This window comes from Bombus affinis, chromosome 4 (assembly GCF_024516045.1).
Source record: "Bombus affinis isolate iyBomAffi1 chromosome 4, iyBomAffi1.2, whole genome shotgun sequence".
NCBI classification, from domain to species: domain Eukaryota; kingdom Metazoa; phylum Arthropoda; class Insecta; order Hymenoptera; family Apidae; genus Bombus; species Bombus affinis.
Genome location: NC_066347.1, coordinates 3,674,222 through 3,699,061, shown reverse-complemented (window position 1 = coordinate 3,699,061; position 24,840 = coordinate 3,674,222). Strand labels below are relative to the sequence as shown.

Here is a 24,840-nt window from a genome sequence, read left to right as displayed (position 1 = left end):
ACACGGGCATATATTTTGAAAGATTGGATTTCCTTCTTAAAATCGAGGTCGAACTGTAAGCAACAAGTGGGAGAGATCGTGCGTAGAAGCGATCATTATCATGAAGAGTACATGATAAGTGGAACTGAGGACAATACGTAAGTTGGTTATTGGGATCGTACTGACTTGCCAGAAAGAACCGTTAACATTTGTATCGGATAGAATTGCTGATAATAGTCACACACCGAAGTAATTGATAAGAACATTAATCTTGTGATCTTGTCAGTAGTCGATCTTATAAATTCAGTCAATATCTAAAACCTACAAATTGTTCTTCGGTGCTTCTTTTGCCAGCTGTGACTGATCGATCGGAAACTTAAATCGTTTTTCTCTCGTTCGTGTACTTCTCTCTGCTACAATAATGAATGACAACAGCGATGCGTTTACAATTAAGAATGTTGTACTCCGTGATATCGAATCGGTTCTGCGTCAAAGAATCGGGGATCATATGATCATCGAAGATTATACCAGCAAATCATTATTACCCCCTGGAGAGAATTACGGAAGTTCGATTTTTAGCGTCGATGTTGAATTGAAGGATAAAAATACTGGAAAGAAGGAAGATCTTCATCTTATTGCAAAGATGTGTCCACCAACGGAATATCAGAGAGAAGTTTTCAATAGTTCTCGTACATTTATGAAAGAAATCTTTATGTACGAGACTATTTTACCAGCTTATAATAAGTTGGAAGTGGAGTGTGGATTGAGAAAGAACGAGGTGTTCGAGATTTTGCCAAAATTTTATGGATCTAGACTGTCTCTACAACCGGATGGAGAGTTTGATGACGATGCTGTTATCCTTATGGAGAATTTGAAAATTGAGGGTTACTACACAGGCGATCGATCTGTAGGTATGTATACATACTCTAGTATAATCTGTTAAGTAAATTCTTAACTACCATTCGTCTTTGAGAATAGACTAAATTTTAATTTCATTATTACAGTCTAGTACATAATTTTGGAAGTATTAAAGACAGATAAAATAATTATATTAAATAAATTTTTGTAATACAGTAATTTAATAAATAAAATATCGAATAATCTGAAAAAATATGTTTATATTTGTAGTAATGACAAAAATATGGACGTCTGTATACTATCTTTTTATAAAATTGTACATCGTTTTAAAATGTAGCTATTTTATTAATCATATCTCTTTGTACTTTTTACGTTTAAGTTCAAAGGTTTAATTATTCGAATCATCTGTTCGATAAAAAAAGCGGGACACTCATTTTTACAACGAAATGATAATGAAATTTCATTTAAAGTTTGCTTAAAACGAAAAATGTTAACACGAAATATTAGCAGATTGATGTTATGTATATTTTTAACGTTATATATAAATCAACTCTCTCTTAAAATCGTTTAAGGTTATTAGTTATAGATTGCTTTGAAACAGTTCCTATCTTATGAACTAATAGAAGAAAACTGTACTGTATTTTTATAGAAAAAATTAAAAATGAAATAATATAAATAAAAATAATATTAACACGCAGTAAAACTTAATACATTCACTGAAAAATCTAATTAACATAAAAATTTATATAAAATTTAAAAAATTAATTTATAAAAATTAAATATAAAAATTTTCTTTACGAACTATGTTCATACCCTTTTAATTTATAAACTTATATGTTATTAATTACGAGTAACAATGTTTAATTTTTCTACTAAGTTATGTGCAGTGTCTTACACAAGTATTTATGTATATAATCGTTTGATATCTATCGAGATTCTATCGTCGAGATTTTTTACTCTGGTATTTTCGCTGAATCATGCTCATATATCCTTGACAATTTAAAGAAATCCTTAATACGTAAATACCTTGATTTCTATGTTAAGAACTCATACTCAACGATTTTTCGTACGATGAGAATTACAAGTTTATATATAATATAGAATGCAAAATTTATTTAAATTTTAACGACCTTTCAATTATATTTTATCGTTAAATTTTCTTCATTTCGATCATCTTATACAAACTCTATTTATAATAAATAACACGTACAAATTTGTTTACAAACAGCGATTAAATTTTACTTTAAGCAAGTTCCTTATAGATTTACTATACCTAATATTTCGAAAGATATTTGTAGTTATAAAATGAAATTTTATTTTCTAATTATTCTGTTTGATGATTTTATACAGGTTATGACTTAGAGCACGCAGAGGAAGCAGTCAAGGCTTTGGCTAGATTTCATGCTTTAGGAATAGCTACGAAAGAGAAAAGACCAGGCATTTTCGAGGTGTTCAAGATGTACGCAAAACCTTTACAACATTCAAAGGACAACACGGATAATATGTTTGCGTTGGTACTCGATCAAATAAAAAGTGACCCAGAAACAAGTCCTTATTACGAGAAATGTGAGAAAATTTTAACACAATTGAAAATGGAAGATCTTTGGACGGACGCTCTTCGAGAACCATGGACGACCATCATTCATTCTGATTTCTGGGTGAACAATGTGATGTTCCATCGTAGCGAAAAAGGGAAAATCGATGGCGTAAAATTCGTCGATTTCCAAATATACCTTTATGGAAGTCCCCTGCGTGATCTGCTGTTTTTCCTTTACTCTAGCGTACATAACGACACAACGGAGGAGCAAATCGATGATCTGTTGGATCTGTATTACGAAACTTTCATAAACACGCTAAGTAAAATGGGATGCAATACGAGTCTGTATACCAAGGAAGGATTTCAAGAGAAATTGACCGAGGATGCCGAACGTGAATTCATCCATGTAAGCTGGATGATAAAGGTGCTCACATTGGATACGAAAGAAATAGAGAATTTTGACGTAGATAAAATGCAGTCTGTACTTATGGGACATAGCGGAAATCAATTATTTAAAGACCGACTACGGAGACTCGTGCTCGTCTTTGTTAAACGTAATTGGATATAAAAAGATTATTACGAAGATGGATCTTTCCGTATCTATAAAGTGACATCGTATATATGTACCTACGTAATCATGGCATATTATTTTTTAAATGATCGTATCCGATTTTTCCATATATCACAGATATATCACATCAATAAGAATTATATTCTCAATGACTAATCCTATCCATATCTGTAATCTGCAACGAAATATAATCAGTTCAATTAAATAAAATTCAGTAAAATAAATCAACGAGATAATATCGAGCCTAAATAACAGGCGACAATAGAAAAGAATTTGGTCGAAAAACAGATAACATTTAAAGATAAACTAAATCAATGATAAAGGACAAACTCATAAATAAACATTTGATTTTTGGAAGGAGGCATTAATAAAATTTTAATCGTCATAAATAAATTATTTTCAAAAGATATAAATGTAATTAATAGTATAATAAAAATACAATAGTATTTTATATTTATTATGGTATTATCGTATATAAAAATTTCGTTATTCCAACTATATAATTATATATATATATATATATATATAATAAGAAAATCCTTTTTTTATATAAATTACACAGAGATATAAATAAATAATTTTTTATGTGCCAGATTTATTGTTCACAACTGCATAATAAAGATTAGTTGCTTTATTTTTAATGCGACTTAATGAATTCATATCAATGAATTATTTATCGGAGGATACGAATATTTAAAAATTGTACATTAATGGACACATATCTTTCATTATCACGAAAAAAATGGAGTAAATTAATAAAACTATTTTTAAACACAATGCGCGTATTTTATTCAATTTACACGGAGATTAGCTTTATCTCTTATACATAAAAGAACGTGATTTCTTATGATGAGGCAAACAGGATTTGTGATTAATCCTGATCTATCATCGTTTTTAAGATAAACCAATAATTTTCGTTAAGATTAAATAATTAATTAATTTCGTAAAGATTTAAATTTCGTTTGTATTACATAATTGTTTTCAACTATATCTGAAGTATAAAGTATTAGTTCACAATTGCTTCACATGTCTATTAATGTATTCGTTCGAGGGGACTTTGACAAAATGAATTAGATATTGTTATCAAATAAATATAAAGACAAGAGCTGAAATGGAATTTCAACATAATCCTTCCTGGATAACAGAGTTATGAAAGTTAGTATATACAAGTAATATCCAAACGTCAATGCATTGAAAATATCACGAATGATGAATTGTTTAGAATGTCTCTTTTACGAAAGTTTTATTCTCAGATAAATTCTACATTTATTTTAATCTACGAAAGTAAATAATATAAGAAAATAGACATGGAAATGAAAACATGCGTATATATACGTGTTATTTATAGAAAGTTAGTATAAAAAAAATAATGGCAATGATGTTACTGAAAAAAGAATGACGAATATGACCTTGTGAGTTATCTGATAATGAAATATCAAGAATCGTTACAAGCGTATCTTTATCGCTTCTATAGAACAATAATTCTATAGGTATTGTCATGAAACGGTGACGATATAGAATTATTAATCAATCATACAGCTTAGAAAATAGCGATAAAATCACTATTCAATATTTTTTAGTGGAAATCTTTACGTTATATATGGTGCCGTATGTATTAAAAAATTGTTAATGTACTTTTCATATCTGTGTTTTATTAAGCTCTATTCTTGTAACACTATTATTACTCCAGAGTGTTCTTCGACGGAGTAATTTCTCAAACGTGATACATAAGTATATACAAAACGGGCAAACAATATTTAACCCTTTACGAAACACGATAATCGTAACAAGCAGTAGTGGAATATGCAATTGTAATTGTATTAGGTTGTTCGAAAAGTGTCTTTCTTCTACAAACACGTCTTTTACAACGACGCTGCTTTATACGAACATGAAACATAATCTGTCAAACATTGTGATCTTTATTTTGATAGAACAAAATAGATCATACGTAATTCGATAAAATAATATAAAACGAAAAATGTTGTGCATTCATTATTTTTTTATAAAACGAAAGAAACTTTTCGGACGACTTAATATATCAGAACTACGAGAAAATTTATTGACACATACGTATACCAATCGGAATTGTGATGCAGAAAAATAACTTAATGTGTGGAATATAATTTACATAATAATTACTTAATAAAATATTAGAAAGCATCTTTTTAATTATAAAAACTTTCAAAAATATTTGATTATAAAATTATTCTATAATAAAAAAAATATTTTTATTTATATAATTATACTAACAAAATGTAATAACGTTGAAGATAAAAATATGATGTTATATAATAATAAACATTTAGATATATGCTATAATAATATAAATATAAGTATTGTCTGCTTCGAAGTACAACGTATATATGTGTAATGTTATATAATGTTCTTCGTGACGGTATGTAGGTATCACATTTAATGATAAGTTAATCGTATCGAAGATCTAATATAACTTTGTATAGCCCATATTTTGAAATAATTGTCGATATGATTAATGCGAAAATTTATATTTTGCACTTCAGTATGTGATTGACTAATAATTCTCGTTTTTTACATTAAGTAAATAATAAACAATCACTGTAATATTTTTTGTATTAATCATATACTACAAATTTTTTATACTAAATGGGTGGCAAACGATTATACGAGTTAACAATTTTTTTAATATATTTGGTATTTTTAACAGCACTCCTTCTATCTTGTTAGTAGAAAAATTTTACAGAAAAAACATAATTATTAAAATTCAAAATGAGTTAATAATTTAACATATCCAATCAAATTTCTATGCTCCTATTAATAAAAATCTATAAAAGATTTATCTCCTAATCTTATTTGGTGTCTAAAGTGTAATTACATATTTAATTCCCGATATCAAATAAATCTTCATACTTTTACATAAAGATTATCCTTATCAATAATAAATTAATTCTTATTTTAAATAAAGCTTGTTTGAAATCAGAAATATACATATTTTATATTTAGAAACTCCATTAACTTCATATTTTTTGTTGTCATTAGATATTCATTTATCCATAATAGAATAAAAACTTGATGTGAAAAATTTCAACAAGATTTTTTCTTTTTTAAAATAAAACCAAACAATTTGAATTATTTTGGAAAGTTAGAAAAATTACTTTACTAGATAACGCAAAAGTGTTTGATCAAGTATGTGAGATGTATAGATATAAAAGAAAAAGAAAATAAAAAGAATGAAAGAAATTAAATTTATATTTTCTTAAACATAAATTACTAAAATTGAATTATTTAAAATCATAACAAGAAAAAAAGTGAAATCCTATGCATTCAATTAGTGGAATATATTTATACTATATGTTTCTACATGTATATTTACGCAATAGTTAATGCCTGTTTACGATGGAACGAGAAGTTTCTTAGTGGTTGAGGCCACTTTTTTTTTTAGTTTTTCTATATTTTTATAAAAGTTTTAGCCAGATTTATCTGCAATTGGCCATATTACGAAATACAATTCTATAATTAAAATAATGAGTTTCTTTATGATGCAGAAATCCCATAAATTAATTCTGTTTATATGGCTCGTATCTGTTCTAACCTTATCTATCAGTGATGAAATTAAAACAGATGGTGATACGACTTTAACGTTAACGTTAAATGCAAGCTTTACTGATGGAGATTCCAAAACTGAACATCGAACTTTATCTTCGCCAATTCAATTTACATCTGAATCTGTTAATTCTGCTAAAACCCAAAACGTATGTAGTAATGATATTTGACAATTAGTAAGCATAGAAATAATTATCTTTAAACTTTAATCATATCGTTTAAAAAACGAACGGTTTGTTTAATATGTTTACAATCCTTTCTATTTAAATAAGCTACATATAATGATGACAAGTAAATATATAACTGAAATATGTAAATGTTATTACAGAAAAATGTTGGCATCCCTTTAGTTGCAGGGGAAGGTGGCCCAATTTCAGTTATTTCTACTACCGAACTAACATTTTCTACTGATTCACATAAATATATAACAAATGCTACTGACAGTTTAGATGTACGAGTTAATGTATCAACAGAAGATGATAATGTTCCTTATGTAAAAAGTAAAAAAACCACTTCTAAAATTGTATCAAGGAAAGGAGCAAATTCTTCCATTGAAACTATATCATCCAATGATACAAAGACAATAATTAAATCTTTAACAACAACAAATGTTCATAATATTGGAAAGATTGATACAAACATGAATGAATTAAAATCAAATATTACTGAGAAGCATACAGATACTGTTTCAAATACTATTGTAAATAGTACTTCGCAGGTTACAAATGTGATACAGCAGAAACTACCAAGTGCAGCTGTAATAAACAATGCATCGTCAGTCCGAGAACATAAACATAAACCAACTAGAACACAGGCAGATTCTCATAGTGATAAGCAAGCATTTATAGATCATGCTAACTCATACTACTCAGGTTCACGCTTAGGAATGCCAAAGAAAATTGATTATGTTTTACCAGTTATTGTTACTCTTATAGCTCTGCCAGTTTTGGGTGGTATTATTTTCATGATATACAAACAAGGTAGAGATTGTTGGGATAAAAGACACTATAGGAGAATGGATTTCCTTATTGATGGGATGTATAACGATTAATGTCAACAAATATCATTTAAAAAGTGGGATCCTAATGCTAGTTTCATATATGCGATATATAACAATTGATGAATATACTATTCTGCCATTATTGCTGCAATGAACATATATATATTCCATATACAAATACTTATAAATTTTTTGGTTTACTATAACTTGCTGCATATATTTTTATTATTTTACTGCCTTGATATGAGATTTGTTATTTTATATATACTATGTCATGTATGAAATTTGAACATTCATGTTTGTAAATTTGGATAAATGGTGCTTAGGAAAGACAATATGGAAATAATAACAAATTTACAATTATAACAATAGCAATATTTTATGATTTGTACAAATAAAGTAGTTTCAAAGTTAAATTTTAATCTTATTTTGTAAGATAATTATTAACCTGTTTATAACTTTTATAGGTGAAGATATGTACATTAAAATAATTTTTGAGATTAATGGTTTTACTCAAATAATTTTATCTGTAAATGATTTATTATTAACTTATGCTAATTTATCACTAAAAGTTCTCAATAGAGAAATAAATGTATTACAAATTTGATTGTGAGAACAGTATTGTTATAATTTCTTTCAATAACTCAAAGTAAAATTTTTCTGGTAACAGTATGAAAATGTTTTCACATTAAAGGAAATTGGTTTTTTCTATTTCCATATAATTTCCTTTTCACTATACGTTGGTTGTATTTTTAAATTTAATAATGCTCTTGAGAATAATTTACGAATTGTAAAATAATCTAGCTCACCAAAGAAGTATCTGATTTGAATAATTTGATATCTCAATTTAATTCCTATAATTGTTAATTGTTATTTACATTTTTGGAAAGATATGTTTATGTAAAATAATAATTATTGTTATAAACATGCGAATGGAATAGGAATTGAATGTCCATTTGTAAATTTATTATACTATAAAAAATATAAGCAATGATTTATGTAATTACTTTATCCAGTAAGGTTTCTGCAATTGTTATTAATAATGATGGAATTTTATAAACTTCTCGTTTATTTAATGTTCGTAAAATTTGTATGTTATCTGGATGTAATAAAGCAATAACTATTTATATATATATACATATATATATAAATAGTATATATATATATATATAGTATAAATAATATATATATATATATATATATATATATATGTAACAAGATCGTTCATATTCTTATAAAATATAAATACCTTGTAACTAAAAATGTTTGATTACTTTTTACATTATATATTACGTTATATTACCTTTTATGTTATATATTATAATTACATTTTAATGTAAAGGAAAATTCGTAGTTTTGATTTTTTCTTTTTATTAGTAAGCTTGTTATGTAGATACATAAAATTATGCGTATTAGCATTGCATATAAATTACAAAGTTTATAATGACAAAGAATAATGTAGCCACTTCTGATAATAATCGTTAACAAATTATAGGACAGTTATAAATATGATATATAATTTTGTATACATGTATTAATTTAATTTATACATGTAAAAATTTATTATACGAAAAAATAGATGAAGCTTCAATTCCGTAATTTGATCTGTGTTTTTAATATATAAATAAGTTTGATTAGAGAAAGAAGTTATCAATATTAATGTCTTCAATACTTTTAAATAGTTTGACTTATTTTGCAAATTTAAAACTTTAAAGTGCATAATCTTTGATGGTTAGTAACAATCTACAGCAATTATAATTTTTACTATAATACTACAATCGTAATTTCATCTTAGATTAAATATTTATTGCTTTTATTATTGAATTAAATATAAAAATAGTAATTGTCACAAATAGCTTTATCTTAATGTTGTAATTTCAATATAAATATAATTTTGTTAAGTAGATGTTCTCAGAATATTGCTATGTCATGTAATTATTAACAGGGTAATATCCAGATGAAATACTCAATATCTTTCTAAATTTCCCAACAATGTATTTGTCGTAAAAAAGATATTCTAATAATCTAAAATTCGCCCATTAAAGTTATGGTAAAATTCTTTCCGTTATAATTTTAGAACGATCATTTTTACATTTGAAAGTATTCGTTATAAATACTCTCAGAAAGTTACATTTGTCGTGTTTTCATACAAAAAAATTGTTTACGCGGATAAATTGTTTAATAATAATAACATTACAATCGCACCATTGTGAAGTTTGTAGTAATTGAAATTGTTTACAAACTGATAGTAATGAAAAATATGCAGTTTCTATATAAAAAAAGTACTTGGTTGACGAACGACAAACATTAAAAAATTTTAACTTCTACTATATCTTTTTGATTAAATTTAATTTATCGATTGTTCTCCACGAAAATTAATAAAATAAGAAGAAAGAAACAGAAAAATACTACAAATGTAGAAGTATTTATACTGCATTTTCATATTAAACATATTCTCGTACTGAACTTTCATATTTAATCACGATGTTCGATAAAACATTCTACTTAGATTTATACTTCACTTCATCCGGAAAAGCTTCTCTTGGAGGAACCAAGCTAAGCATCATTACATGACGTTGATAAGCTCTGGAATTACGAAATTGCGTATCTGTTCCGTGAATTCGATCCAATACTCCCAAAACTCCAAAGCATTGATTAAATCTAAAATATAATAAGTCCAATATTCAATATTAAACTTCTATATAAAATATATTTATATCGTTAGAGACTTATGAAATACTAGTAAGAAAGTAAACAAATTATTTTATTAGCGCGTGTACAATTCAGTTCAATCTATTTAATGTTAGGGATAAATAATCTGAAAAAAAAAATGTATGAAAATTACTTACTTTAAGTGGTGAAAATCGTGAGCTTCTGGAGATGGAAAGAACGGTAGGTGGTAACCAGAATGAGCATTTAATGTAGAGAGAATAGCAAGCGAGAACCAAAGCCAAGCAGTAGCCACATGAGAACCTACGATGAATACTCCCAAAAACGGTGGTAATAGATTTGAGCCAATGTGTTCTAAAGGATGACAATATAGCGATGTTACAGCTATAGGGGCCGTCCATTCGTGGTGCTGCTTATGTATATACTTATAGAGATAACGGCTATGCAGAAATCTGTAATGTAATTTTACTTTTACATAAGTTTGTTTACAAAAATATAGACATATAAAACACTACGTAATACACATACATAATAATGCAAAGGAACATTTATTCAAACGTGATTTTAATTGCTTAGTAAGATAATTAAAAATTATTTTTCTGTTTATCTATACAAAAGTATTACTCCTTAATTACTTTAAGCAATGCGCATAATGAATCATTTTAATCTACTACACACATAGATAGATTTAGTACAAAAAATAATACAAGAAAGATTCAGAAACTGATATTTGGCACATTTAATTTTCTTTTAACTCAGTATACGTACCTTTCAAGATGAATTAATTTAGGGATTAATACAGGCCATCTCATATAATCCATATTTATTAACGGTAAAATGTTTTCTAATGAAGCTTTATGAGCGACTTAAGAGCAAAGTTAACAAGATACCTTAATAGGGGATTAAAAAGAAATTGCATACCTATGTGAGTAATAAAATCCAATTTCCTCGCATAATATGTGGATGGCGATTTCAACGAGCACCCAGTGGAAGGTCGGCAATTCGCGTACAGGCGGATAACCGCGCCATTCCATAAAGTGATAACTGACGCACGCTAGAGGAACTCCAACAATGATCTGATTGAATAGTACTTGAGCGATTACTTTGCACAATTCCCTCGTGTCGACTGGTTCGTTCGTACCCGGTTGTATTTTGTATCTCCGTAAAGCAGCCGGTCGATTAGTTATGTCTAGAATCGTGTAAATCCCACCGAAGAACCAATATACGAAGAACATTAGTCCCAATGAGCCTGGAACGTATTAGTTCCAAATTTGTAATTTTTTACATTTTTTCAAGAAATCGGTAAACATACGTAAGACGACAAGAATGTTCCAAGATAAGTTTCAAATAATTTCTTTCTTCAGTAGATCTTGTTTTTGTTCTCGTATAATAAAATATCATGTTTGTATAAACATCTTTTTTCTTAAATAAAAGAAGAGGAAATAAAAGATAACTCTATTGTATATTATCGTATATCATGTTTCATAGAAGTGTAGCATCTTTCTTATTATTAATATCTCTAACGTATTTGAAATAGTTTTGTAATAAAATTCAATTCCGATGACATCATCATCATCAATCGATCTCGAACTGGATTTTTCACTTTAAATGGTACTTATCTAGGAACTGCTGTATATTTTATATATTCTCGTTGTTTTATCTTGATATACCATGAACCCAAAGCGTGACAGGATCGTCTCCTAATTTGTCTAAGATTTTGTCCCATTGTGCTTGCCAGAAATCTCCAGAGGCTCCCCAAAATCTTTGTAAATGCCTAATAAATGAAAGGATCGAAGCAGTGAAATGATAATGGTAAACATGAGTCGTTCAATCTTAAAGGTAACAATATCTCTTAGTATTTGATCGAATTGCAAAAATGCGGAAGCCATATTTGTATACGTCATTCGTTAGAATTTACCATGTTAACGAGTTGCAGAACGCAGCGAATCCGATCACTACGGTTCCGATTACGAAAAGGACGCTTCTTAAACTCGAAAGCAAAGTTGGTGGTGTTTGATTCTTACAATCATCGCCGGTCGCAGGCGTCACTGTAAAGAACAGATTGTTATTAACTTTATGTATAGTTTTTATAGTTCTTTTGATTACATCAATTTTATATCATCGCAAATGGCATTTAATTTATGTAATTTGGAAGAGATATTCTTTGATCTTGTTGTTATTGTTACTTAAGCTTGCCGTTTTTTTCAAAAATTTAAATTCACATTTAATAATTACGTCGAGCGATTACTTATTTTAATTACTTATCCCATATAATTTTTTTGTTTCCTATTATGTTTCAGAAAATAATAATAATAATGGCAGAAAGTTCGGTTTCAAATAAAAATGTGTGAGGAAAGACGGCGCGACGTTTGCACAACAGGACGTTATACAAGATAACCCGGATTCGATCGACAATGCACTGAACAGCCACTCGACTTTAGCCCTTTCAAACGTGCGATTACGTGCAATTACCGTTTTTAACGTGTTCGCGGACAAGTTGTACGAAGCCGATTATCGACATACGAATTATTACATACCATGCCATACCATATTTACAAATTCAACATTTTTACAAAATATAACAATTTTTACACGGAAATAATATACGTGAAACATAAAAAAACTATTATAAACGAATACATTTATTAAAAAAAATATGTCGATAAAATGCTGATATTTAAAGATTTTCTATTTTATATCGTAAAAACAAAAGAAATAAAATTAATTTTTTTTTTATTAAATTATCTTATAGATGTTTTAACAAGCAAAAAATGAGTAAATACATGGCAGTCAGAAAAGTTCGCATGCATGGCTAACAATAAAAATTAATTTAAGTAAATTTTGTGATAGATGATGCCTTGCTTGTTGTCTTAACGAATGGCATCAATGTTTAAATCAACTACGAACATGCCATCCTGTACGTCAAGATCTAATTAAATACACGTAGAACCATATTGTAATGTATTTATAAAATTGATTTAAGTATTGCCTAATATATATATATGAGGTGTCGTATAGCTTACAGCTTTGAAGCGATAGAAGGAAAATAAAAATCTCATTAGATGAAACAATATGATTTCGAGTAGTGCATCATATAATGTATTATATATGACTGCTCTGGAAGTGGAGCTTAAAAATCTATGTGACTCATTTTCTTTTTTTAATGAATCATTTGTTAGACATATTATTCTGCTGCTATCTATTGACCATTTTATCGCGCATCAACCATATTAACATGTCCTTGACTTTTTTGTGCTTCGGTTTTTCTTCCTGTTAGCTAATATTTATTTAAAGTCCCCTTTATCTTCCCTTATTCAATCTTTTCAATGTACATTAATTTTTAAGATATACCTATCTATTATGCCATTTAATTTATTTTCTAAAATATACATACATATATATATTACAAAATTTAGTTTATCTTTCACAGTAACATCAGTTTAAATCACATCCTCTTAATGATTTCTCATAAAATTTGGACTGATTATGAAGTAGTGCATTGTTTGATGAGATGAACGGATAAAACTAATTATAAATGGATATACTGTGTTGGAAAATTTTGTTCGTCTAATCGAATAATTTTTATGCAAGGCGCATCAATATGTCATGCTTTTGTCATGTCTTTTGCTGATGTTTTGATAATATATAATTTTATATATATATAACTTTTTTAAATAATTTCTATAAATAGCCAGATGTAGGATTTTCAAGTCACGTTAAAAAGCGACTTCTGCTATAATATCGTAATACGTAAGGGTGAAAGTTTCACGAGCTCTGAAAACATAATGAGATTTCACTTGTAAAATAAATACATCAATTCTCGAAGAGTTTATTTTTACGCTCTCGATAATATTGACAGACATACTTGTGTTAATCCGTATTCGTAACATTGATTTGTAATTTGCCGTGGATACTCATACTTGTTATATTTGTTTAAGTCTTCAAAAGTTATGATATTATCATTGTTATATAATCGTGTTGCAAGTGTAACAGCTCCTTCCCGAAAAACCAATATCATGATATCTCATCATCGAGAAAATTTCAAATCTAACATTTCATATGGAAAAATTTATCATTGCCGCACATACAATAACACATGGAAAATTTCCATCGTGAAAATTTTAAATCTAACATTTCATACGGAAAAATTTATCATTGCTGCATATACAATAACACATGGAAAATTATTTTTGTTTCACGATTGCGACATATTTCGCAACTTCTGTTTAATGTTCATATTATAGTTACAAACATCTTTCGAAGATTAGATTCTTCTACAACAATTTCTTTGATAATAGTTCCTTGTGTAGCATCAATAATTTCGGATCATTGTTTTACTTATAATTCAATGATAGGATTTATAATACCATAGTAATCTTTCTAAGATAGAGTTTTTGAGTATGGATAGATTTCGTATTCATTATCTTTATTTCGAGATTGCTTTATTTCGAAAATTTATCATTTTCTATTATTGAAGATATGTATCTTTTTATGCATTTATGGTAAATATAAAGAAGCAAAAATGCATAGAGTGTACTTATATACATTATATACAAAAATATATAAGAAAATATATGTAAAATATATCATTACATATAATATCTAGTGGATGAAAAAAATTTTTGTAGTGCGAATTCTCGTGAAAAAATGAGTCGAAAACGTACAGTACTTCGCTTTCGACAATATCGAGTTTCAAAATTTGTTAAGTATATTTAAACGGTTAATCAGAGACTAGGTATGAATAGGAGACAATCGGTAGATTACTCTATATGCGAAAATAAGATAATAATGTGAAATAAAATTTTTCCATTTCAAACCTTGTTTTCAAGAAGTTTTCGATAGTTTGGACATATTTGCCTAAGAACTGACTTAGTACAGGCGCATAATAAATTTTCAAATTTAGTTTTCTTCAAAACAAAACGTCTTATGAAAAAATTTTATTTTACATTTCTTACTTATTGTCACATGCAGAACAACTTTATATCGATAATTTAGTCTTGTTCAGTTCGGAGTTATACAAGTTCAAGCATGCTTGTCAAATTTTCAAACTTGATTTTCTCAAAAATAAAGTAACGCACGCAAAAACTTTACTCTACATTTTTGATCAATTTTTTCACGAAGAATCATCTTCTACCCGGTCGTACTGCTATTGTCGGAACATTTTATAAATATCCACAATTTATTCGTAACAAGATTCGAAGAAAGTCTCCTTAACGTGTCAAGTAAATACATAGCTCCCTCTTTGGTTCACAAACTCCACTGAACATCTCGCACATGGTGTGTCACAAAGCGCGGATTCGAAGAAAGGAGAATTCGAAGTATGTATTTATAATGTATATTTGCACAGTGACACGCTTCATTCACGTTTCGAGATATATTCTCATCTCTGTCTTCACTAATATTATACCTTTTCGTCGAAAAAAAGTTTCGAGTAATGCCATCGTGAAACTTGTCCTCAGGATCTGATTAAAACACGCACTTTTTATATTCACGCTTTTATGTTCAGACTCTGATGTACGGCATTGCGTTGTCGAGTGACACATACTGGCCGAACTCGTGTTCTTTCATCCTTAACTATACCTCAGACAATAATCGCCCCTCCACCACTCGCTCCTTTTTATTTGTACCACTTAATCTTTTACTAGTCCGTGGAAGTAAATATTAGATCGTCAAAAGACCATTAACCGCTGCTAAACATGTTTATGTTTGATTTCTGATGATGACTTTTCGAATATTTTGAATGAAAGATAAATCGGTAGATTTGTCAAATGTTCTAACTTTTGAATTAAAAATTTCTCGGAGATAAGAATTCAACAGTTTTCTTATAATTGATTTATCTTTATATTTCCCAGTTTTATTATGAAATATAATTTCATCATCAAATTTACCTTTACAAAGTCCATAGCTTTAATTGTTTTTGAAATATTTTCCTATTAGTCATGAAATTCTTGTTTTACACGAATCTTAGTTCTTGTTTTTGTAAATATTTTTCATATAAAACTACAATGTTTTGTATAATATACGTATGTATATATCTGTATGTCAATATGACAAAGAGCATATACAATGTATTTTCGTTGACGCTTAAGTATTCCAAATATGTACACATTTAAATGAATCACTGTTAAAAGAATGTGTAAAACTAAAATGTTGTTCACAAGTCATTCTGCGTTAAATTATTTGATAAATATTCAAATAAAGATAACTAATTTCCAATTAAAGAGAAGAATATATGTAGCTTACATGAAAAGTATTAAAATTGTGATACTAAAAATTTAGATTGCAACATTTCATAACTCATCAGTACAGTGTATGTATAATGCGTTGGTGGTAAGTTGGCAGATGGGAAGAATGCGGGTCCGATTGGTTATTTCTGTTAGACTCAACACGATCATAAAGATAAGCACGTGTATTGGTCAAAAGTGTCACATATGTAGATAAAACAATATAGCAACGTATAATGGTAAGCGACCAGCGTTGTTTGATTCGTGAATATTCGAGTCACCGAACGCGTTACTTTACATCTAAAAGATAAAGAGATGCTCTTTAAGTTTTAATTTACTTCTGCTATCTACATGAACATTATAGCACTTACAACATATTAAAGTGTAACATCGATGATGACGATAATATATTCACAACCTCTATATATATTATACTTTTTATTATCTGATGCATTTCATTTAGAATCATACTAGTTGGATATAAATGGATCCCATTGTAATATTTTTTACGCTATAGTTCCAATGTCTTACTTATGTTTGTGCAATAAATTTGTGAAAACAATAGTAGAGAACAAAGCATCATTATTTTTTAATTTTCTATTCTAAATAAACACGAATTCTATTTTAAACATAACGGACATATAAACATCTTTTTATACTAATTACATATATGTGATAAAAATAATGAAATAGATAATAATTTTTTATATAAAAAAATTGCTTTTATAAAAAATAAAATAATCCAAAGTTTCAATTAGTTGGTTAAGCTTAAAACTCCATAAACGGGTTAAAGGCTTAGGTAAGTTATATTAGAGAGAACATATATAATTCAAATGCTAAGCATATAACAGCTACCTTAAATGTCAAGCTAGATTAAAGGTGAAATACATATAATGTGTAAGTATTATACAAATTGAACCACCATTCATAATCTGCATGCATCAACACAGTATATATAGTAATAGAAATACAAAAAATTCAATAATATACATTTTTTATAGAAATAGTATGAAATATTAGAATATTGCATTATTTTATTTGCATCAAGTACATAGCGTAACGTACATATAAAATAATTGCATAAGGAAATATGTACATATATATTAATTATAACTACAATTAAGTATAGTTTCAGTTATGAACATTTGTTAAAAAAGGAAATGAAGAAGATGAATTTCATAACATCGTTGAACATTTTTGCTAGATTTTGTTAAAAATATTTACAATAAAGAAATTTTGCTTATTATATGACTTGATTCGAAAATTGAATCGCACGTGACAATTTAACCCGATTAAGGTCAAAGATTGCTTTCGCATAATTTGTCCTATTGCACCGTGTATCTTCAAACAGTTCAATTATAATTTTATTTGATTTATATCTGTGCAATAATCTGTTGCATAATGAAAATTATGGATATATACTACTTTTTCTGGAATATAGTTCGACTCACAAAGCATTACATGTCTATATCTTGCGTGCAATAATTAGATAATATGTGTGGAATTAATTAATATATTACACGAAGAAATTTAAATTTAATGCAGACTATTTAATACATTTAACACATACTTACTTTTTGCGTGCTCGAGAATGTATTTATTTTATTGTAAAAAACAGTTCTCTCTGTTATTTTTAGAAGTGAGTACATCGTAAATTGAAAAATATTGATGGTTATATGTGATACTAAAATGTTTTCAATATTGAATAACTTTAATTTTTCAATTCGAAATCAATTTATAACTTCGATACTATTGTATGATACATTCATCTCTCTATAACAAAAAGGATTACTTACTTAACTAGAATAAAAGATTTATTTAACACAAATAAATAAATAGCTTAATCTACGTTCATATCAACGTTGCCTGTATACATTGTAAATAAAAGCTTCCACAGTGGGAACGGTGTATATATCCTTATTTTTTTGCATGATACGATAAGCGGGGTCATGTTAATGCCTTGATGAAAACACTAATTTCATTATTGATTAAATTCATATCGCTCACCTTGTGTCTGTGATCGTGGCTATGGACAAGTTAGTAAAATAGAAACGATAATTTCCTTTCAGAATTACGATAACCACTATACAAATCAAACTTATTAGCAAGCAAAAGACAAAAGACCAAATTGATCAATTAATGCGCGTTTATTTACATCTCCGCCTACAGTTTTCTTCCCTCCAAAAGTGTATGTCAATAATCGAATGCATATCGACACATACACATACACATATACATCGACATCACATTTGAAATCGTAGAATAAGTAAAAAAATGTAGAGAAGGTGAAAGAAGTACAATCAACTGCCAATGAACTATACTTAATAAACGAAAACATACAGTTCAACGAATTATGGTTTTGCTTGTGGTAACTGTCACAATGCCGCCGTAGATTCACTCGACTTGTTTCGATGTGTTTTATTCAAGTGTCAACAGGAAGAAATCGAAATGGTCTCTTCCTACCTTTGAACTGGTTCTGCACGTCCATCATGGTTGAAGATGAAGCGTTTAATGAAAAAGCCACGGAAATTCTTGCGTCTGAAGTCAATGGATTGCATTTGCCACAGTATACATGATAGTCGATAAACGCAGACCGTTGATACTGGCAAATGCGCCGTAGCACCAAGCGCGTACCTCCAGCTCGAATATACGTATACATATACATACACTTTCATGTGTACAACTATATATATGCATGTGTGTATACATATATATATATATATATATATATATATATATATATATATATATATGTGTGTGTATAGCTCTGTATAGATGGGTATATATAATAAACCGTATTCTATAGTGTACAATGCAATCTATATATACATGCGTATATGAAACCTCCGTTTACGCATACGTATTAGGTTAGAATTGTACTTATATTTTTTTCTTTTCTTGTTAGAGCTGACTACCATCAACGTGCTAAAACAGAAAGAAACTTGATTAGGATAATATTTGAAATCTATTTATTTATTCACATTCATTTCCTTTTTTATTCTTTATATAATTTATTAATAATTGTTAATAAATACTATGTATTTACTGTTAGATATTTAACATTTAAAAAGGGCGCTATAAAGAGTAACTGGATTTTGCATGCTATTCTATAGGTGTTGAAATGTTTTCTGTTGCACAACACACATAAGAATCAGCTGTTATCACCTGTTGTGTTACGATGTATGTACCTATATTGAAACGTACGTGGTAGATTACAATAGGATTATTTTCTTTACTGTTAAATGATCGTCTGGAGTTAAACAATTCATTATTTGTAAAATACAATAATCCAATTATTATAAACTGACTATTGATTTTATAAAAGTAAAGAAATAAAAACTAATTAATATACAGATAAATTTTTAATTATTTAGACCAAAATAATAAAAGAATCAAAAATTGTATAAAAAATTGTTTAGTTTTAATGAACGATTTATTAAATATACTCCTATATTATTGAAACATGAATAAAAAATGGTATAGTGAACCTTGCTAAAAAATTATTTTCAGTAACAATACTTATGCAATCTTATATTTTTACAATTGTGGTATGTTTATACCCTACATAATCTTGTCTGACAAATACAAACAATTTTATTAAAGTTTTTAGTAAAATATTGCAAAATTAAATCATTAAATTTATGGTTTTCATAGTAAGTACATAATAGAAGTTTCCAATTTGTATTTCACTAATATTAAAATAAAAATTCTTATATATGAAGAAAAATTAGGGAATATATTCGGAATACAATTGTATAAGTTTTAAATTGTTATTCTAAATCTTCTAACAGTCATAAAGACTTCCGTAATGTGGCAGCACATATGCGCTTATGAGATCCAACCAACACTTCAAACTCCAACTGCTTCCGTATGTAAAGGGAGTAATGTAGACTTTACATTTTGAGGCATAGGATTACAATTTGCCTGGTATTTTTATGTACTTATTAGTAAAATTATTGTAAATATTGTAAAATTAATGAAATATGGACATAAATGGATTCGGTATTGATTACATACAGATGTGAGTGATAAAAATACTTTAATAAAATATGTGCACGAATGATAACGGGTTTCCATCTTGACAATTTCAGAAATATAAATAAAGGTAAATACAGTTTGAAAAATAATTACTTTGTGTTCTTATAAAAATACAAGTTTATTTAGAACATATATGAAAACCAATTATTTTGATATGATTTCTAGTTTTTAATGTCAAAGAATGTTAGAATATGTGTTTTTCTCTAGTAACATAAATTACGTCATCTCATTACTATTTAAACTTATCTATGTAATTTTATTTATTGTTTATCATATTATCTATTTACTTCGTAATTCGTGTATATCATGTTCTTTTTCTAATTAAACATATTTTGAGGTTAACTTCTTCAGTTATCTATTCATTAGAAAGCCATATGTGTCATGTTATAATTTAAGTTTAATATATTGTATGTAGAATTTGCTTAATTATTTTTTGATATTATATTAAGCAAATATAAAAATGTTTTATATATTTTTTATATTGTAGCTGTATAAATGTTTTGATATATAAAAATAAATTGATATTAAATATACATAAGTACTAAAAGTTTTATATCTAGATTTATATTAAGTGTATATTTCTTATTGTTGTATATAATATGTATACATTAAAATTAATATATGTGATACTTAAGTATGCATTAATGAAAATGTCTATGTACAATACATAAGTCTGATTATAATATTAGTATATTTCTTATCTGATAGTTTATATAAGATGTCATTGAAAAAGTTCCTACTTAAACGCTATGTTGTAAGCATTAAATATGCCACAAGGTAACTCGTGTATTCTGACATTCAATATCTATATACATAGATAATACAATTAGTTTACCCCCGTTTAGCTTTCATCCAATTAGTCTATGAAAATGAGAGCAGTGGGTGACACACTGTCTGACCACTTTATAGAAACTTTCACTGCCATTGACATCATAATTTCTTATTTAAAAGAGTTTAAGTTTGTTTTATACAAATTATAATGAAGTGGTTTTTATTGTTCTTAATTCTACAGTTTACAATGTGGGGTGCATCGGAAGAACCACCAGGAACCACAGAGGGAGAAGCATCTGAATCTATGGCACATGCGAAAGAAAAATGTGAACAAAATAAAAGCCAGTTGGAATCTCTTAAAGAAATTATGTTGAAAAATAAACAGAGTTTAAAAAAGAAAGAAGAGGAAGTTCAGGTAATAAATATTAATTTATAAAATTTTAATGAAAAGATTTGAATATTTCATTGAAAATTTAAATTTAAATTTAGGAATATGCAAGGAGACTTTCCAAAATTAAATCCAGAGCTAAATTGTCACGTAAGAGTAGAGAAAGAAATTTGACTTCTACAGATGTAACTCATACATCTGAGACATCTTTAGCATATACATCTGAAGAAAGCATTGATGATATTAGTCAGGCAAAAACTGCAAAAGCAAAGTCTACTTTACTCCAAAAGAAGCTAGCAGAAAATAGAAAAGCTTTTGAACAACGTAACAAAGAAATAATAGAAACTAAACGTGCAGTTGAAGAGAAAGTAGAAGCTATTAGGCAACAGTTAGAAGAAAAAGATGTGGCAGTAGTGGGTTTTCAAAGGGATCAATTATCATCCATTGCTCCTGTTAAACCAGTCATGATTACTTCTGATGTTAGCAAATAATTTTTACATCCTTTTAATAATAAATATTTTTACTATGCTATTGGTAATTATACTTAATATTTTAATTATAGGTCATGTCACCAATACAAATTGAGAGTATTCAGGAAAAAGAAAATAAAATTGCAGAACTTACTAATAAAATTTTGGAGCTTGAAGCTACAATTATGGATCTCCAAGAAAATTTAAAAGAAAAAGACTCTGTTATTGAATCTAAGACAAAGGCAGTTACCCTTATGTCTGCAGATCTTTCAAAAAAGGGTAAAACGACGTTAGACACTCTCGAAGATACGAAAGACGAAATGCGAACGATGCAGGAACACTTTGTACTTTTAGAGACATCCCTGAAAAATAAGAACGAAAATCTCTTAATACAATTGCAAGAAAGGGATAATAAAATAACAGAACTAGAAAATTCGGTTGATGGGTAATTTTATAAACTTGTTAAATATATTTTATAACTGATTAAAATATATTTATTTATTGTTTCTTTTATCTATTACTTTATTTAGGTTTAAGAAAGAAATTAACAAGCAAAAGTTGTCTGAGTCAGCAAGTGCTGACTTTTCTCGTTCCACAATGGATGCTTTGGTAGAAACTAAAGAAGCAATGAAATCAATGCAAGAAAATTTTGTACTAATGGAATCTTCCCTTAAAGCGAAAAATGAGAATTTATTACAACAATTAAAAGATTATGAGTTGAAGTTAGCAGAAGCTAATGAACGAGTTTTTAAATTGGAATCTGGTATTGGAATAGTCAGAGATCCAACTGTTGATGATTTGCAGTTTAAATTGGAAAAATTGGAACATAATAATAAGCAGTTGCAAGATGAAAAATATGAGTTACAGAAAGGTGTTGCAGAATTACAAGATAAAATTGTAAATATATCTATGCATGGTAATGGTGCAATAATGGAAAAGGATAATAGAATAGTTGAACTTGAAAATTTAGTAGAGGAGTTAAAACAATCTAATAAGCTTCTTGAAGAAGAATCTAAAGCAGAATTGCAAAATCAAGTAGCAGATTTAACATTAAAAAATGAAGAATATTCAAATAAAATAACCGATCTTGAAAATTTGGTACATAAACTTGAAGAACAAAAAAATGAAATCGTGGCAAAATTACCAGAAGAAAGTACTATTAAAGAAGGTGAAAAAGTGATGAAACTTACCAAAGAATTGGAAGAATTAAATAAGAGTATGATTAAAATTAAAGCACAACATAAAAGTAAAGTAAAAAGCCTACAAAAGCAGTTGGAGAATTTTAAAAAGGTAAAATATATTACTATTGATTTATAGGTTTATAAGGCCAAAAATTTATTAATCATTTCAAAGCTTTATAATTTTTAAATTGATCAATTATTTGAAAGTATAAGTAATTATTTACTTAAAATAATAATGAAATTCATTTATATGTAATTTTGTAATTTAGGTGTCTGATACAAATGCAGAACTTGTCAGATTGGGGAACCAAGTGGCATTATTAGAGGAAGAAAAAGGTAACCTTCAGCTGAGTCTGGTAGACTTTGATGAGCTTAAAGGTAGGAACCAGGGCAGAAATTCTGTCATCGTTGTTTTCATTGTTCTAGTTTTGTTATCAATTTTACGTGCAATGCATTGTCTATTTATATTATTCTTAAAATAATTATCCATAAGTCCTGTTGTTGTCTTCCTTACTGCAGAGAAATTTCAATGCCTATGTACATATTTATACATATGTATTTAATGATACATATAAGAAATTTATATTGAATTTTTTATAACTGATCTTGTATATATGAAATAGTTATATATATATATACATATATATATAGCACAAATTGTTAATATTTTTTGTATTCTTGTTGCTTACCCCATAAGAGAAATATTGCTATTGAGACAATTGTAATTGTGCTAATTTCCGGTGATGGAATCTTTTTACCTGATTAGTTAGATACTTATACTAAATTATATAAATATTTATTGAGATTACTAATCAATTATATCATATCAGATTTATTATTTTAACATAACATGGTACCTACTTTACTTGTCAAAGTTTGCTACACTCTGATTCATAGAACTAGATTTATTTGTTAGCAAATATTTAATTTTGTATTATCTTTTACATGATTTTTTGCATAATTAACATACTTGCATGAACAATTAGAAAAAAAAGCAATTTTGCCATCTTTTTTAAAACCTTTGCAGTATATTGTATAATATTATTGATATTATATAAAATAACTGTCTAATATGGTTCAAAATATACAAGTTAACACTTGCATATATATTAATAAATAAATAGGCGATAATTAAATTAACAAACAGACCAATTTATATTTGCTTTAAATTTGGGAATTTGTTTGTTGAATTAATGATTTGAAGAATATTAATCATGCTTAGTATAAGATCAATTAATCTTAAAATTAATTAATTAATGTAAGATTAATTAATAATTGGAGAACAGTTGATATGTTTAATTAAAAATTGTTGAATCTAAGCTTGTTGAATATGGGTTTACTTGTAATAATGCAATATTTAAGTTGCTTGCTTTTGCATTTACTATCATTTAATATCAATTATATACATACATCATTGGCATGTTGTACGATTTGCATAGCCTCAGCAGGAGATTGGCAAGAACGTGTTATTGATCTTGAAAGTAAAGTTTCTGCTCAAACGAAAGAAATTGAAATGCAAATTGAAGCCATTGCTACTCTAGAGAATCAAAAATTGGATCTTATGCAAGGTAATC

The 24,840-nt window shown here is 27.6% G+C and overlaps 4 protein-coding genes and 1 long non-coding RNA gene across 11 annotated transcripts in view; 4 read left to right on the top strand and 1 right to left on the bottom strand.

Annotated features, from left to right (window-relative positions):
• Positions 1-84: 84 nt before the first annotated feature.
• On the top strand, positions 85-3,722 carry LOC126915596 (uncharacterized). The gene is made up of 2 exons (XM_050720414.1): positions 85-890; positions 2,188-3,722. Exons 1-2 carry the CDS (start codon positions 401-403, stop codon positions 2,940-2,942), a joined length of 1,245 nt encoding a protein of 414 aa, XP_050576371.1. The 5' UTR covers positions 85-400; the 3' UTR covers positions 2,943-3,722.
• Positions 3,723-6,291: 2,569 nt separating this feature from the next.
• Positions 6,292-7,946, top strand: LOC126915578 (uncharacterized). The gene is made up of 2 exons (XM_050720358.1): positions 6,292-6,673; positions 6,853-7,946. Exons 1-2 carry the CDS (start codon positions 6,446-6,448, stop codon positions 7,573-7,575), a joined length of 951 nt encoding a protein of 316 aa, XP_050576315.1. The 5' UTR covers positions 6,292-6,445; the 3' UTR covers positions 7,576-7,946.
• Positions 7,947-8,878: 932 nt separating this feature from the next.
• Positions 8,879-19,051, bottom strand: LOC126915576 (fatty acid hydroxylase domain-containing protein 2). Of its 3 annotated transcripts, none has more exons than XM_050720355.1 (6): positions 18,882-19,051; positions 12,113-12,242; positions 11,865-11,968; positions 11,116-11,443; positions 10,374-10,646; positions 8,879-10,185 (listed from the first exon to the last, which is right to left on the bottom strand). In XM_050720355.1, the coding sequence occupies exons 1-6, from the start codon at positions 18,907-18,909 to the stop codon at positions 10,026-10,028; spliced, it is 1,023 nt and encodes a 340-aa protein (XP_050576312.1). In that variant the 5' UTR covers positions 18,910-19,051; the 3' UTR covers positions 8,879-10,025. The 3 variants fall into 3 exon arrangements, with proteins under 3 accessions (XP_050576312.1, XP_050576313.1, XP_050576314.1); XM_050720356.1 differs by lacking the exon at positions 18,882-19,051 and adding an exon at positions 15,602-15,762; XM_050720357.1 differs by lacking the exon at positions 18,882-19,051 and adding an exon at positions 12,456-12,474.
• Positions 18,399-19,028, top strand: LOC126915579 (uncharacterized). The gene is made up of 2 exons (XR_007710258.1): positions 18,399-18,454; positions 18,846-19,028. It is a non-coding gene; the product is annotated as an uncharacterized LOC126915579 (long non-coding RNA).
• Positions 19,052-20,258: 1,207 nt separating the features above from the next.
• Positions 20,259-24,840, top strand: part of LOC126915770 (golgin subfamily B member 1-like) — a 16,749-nt gene continuing 12,167 nt past the window's right edge. For 2 of the 5 annotated variants that reach the window (XR_007710323.1, XM_050720739.1), the window contains exons 1-6: positions 21,421-21,642; positions 21,717-22,094; positions 22,178-22,530; positions 22,616-23,375; positions 23,536-23,644; positions 24,706-24,834. Coding sequence is in view for 4 of the 5 variants with exons in the window: in XM_050720739.1 (XP_050576696.1) it covers positions 21,436-21,642; positions 21,717-22,094; positions 22,178-22,530; positions 22,616-23,375; positions 23,536-23,644; positions 24,706-24,834 (1,936 nt within the window). In the remaining variant the exon portion in view is untranslated. Of the gene's footprint in view, positions 20,524-21,420; positions 21,643-21,716; positions 22,095-22,177; positions 22,531-22,615; positions 23,376-23,535; positions 23,645-24,705; positions 24,835-24,840 lie in introns of those variants that run through there. The other 3 variants (XM_050720741.1, XM_050720742.1, XM_050720740.1) reach the window with 3 other exon arrangements.

Bases quoted from the DNA above. Each gene is read 5' to 3' on its own strand.
- LOC126915596 (XM_050720414.1), top strand. From the start codon at position 401: ATGAATGACAACAGCGATGCGTTTACAATTAAGAATGTTGTACTCCGT. The intron at 891-2,187 runs GTATGTATACAT...GATTTTATACAG, and splicing joins CACAGGCGATCGATCTGTAG to GTTATGACTTAGAGCACGCA.
- LOC126915578 (XM_050720358.1), top strand. From the start codon at position 6,446: ATGAGTTTCTTTATGATGCAGAAATCCCATAAATTAATTCTGTTTATA. The intron at 6,674-6,852 runs GTATGTAGTAAT...ATGTTATTACAG, and splicing joins ATTCTGCTAAAACCCAAAAC to AAAAATGTTGGCATCCCTTT.
- LOC126915576 (XM_050720356.1), bottom strand. From the start codon at position 15,737: ATGTGTCACTCGACAACGCAATGCCGTACATCAGAGTCTGAACATAAA. The intron at 11,969-12,112 runs GTAAATTCTAAC...TTCATTTATTAG, and splicing joins TTCTGCAACTCGTTAACATG to GCATTTACAAAGATTTTGGG. The intron at 10,647-11,115 runs GTATGCAATTTC...ATTACATTACAG, and splicing joins GGATTTTATTACTCACATAG to ATTTCTGCATAGCCGTTATC.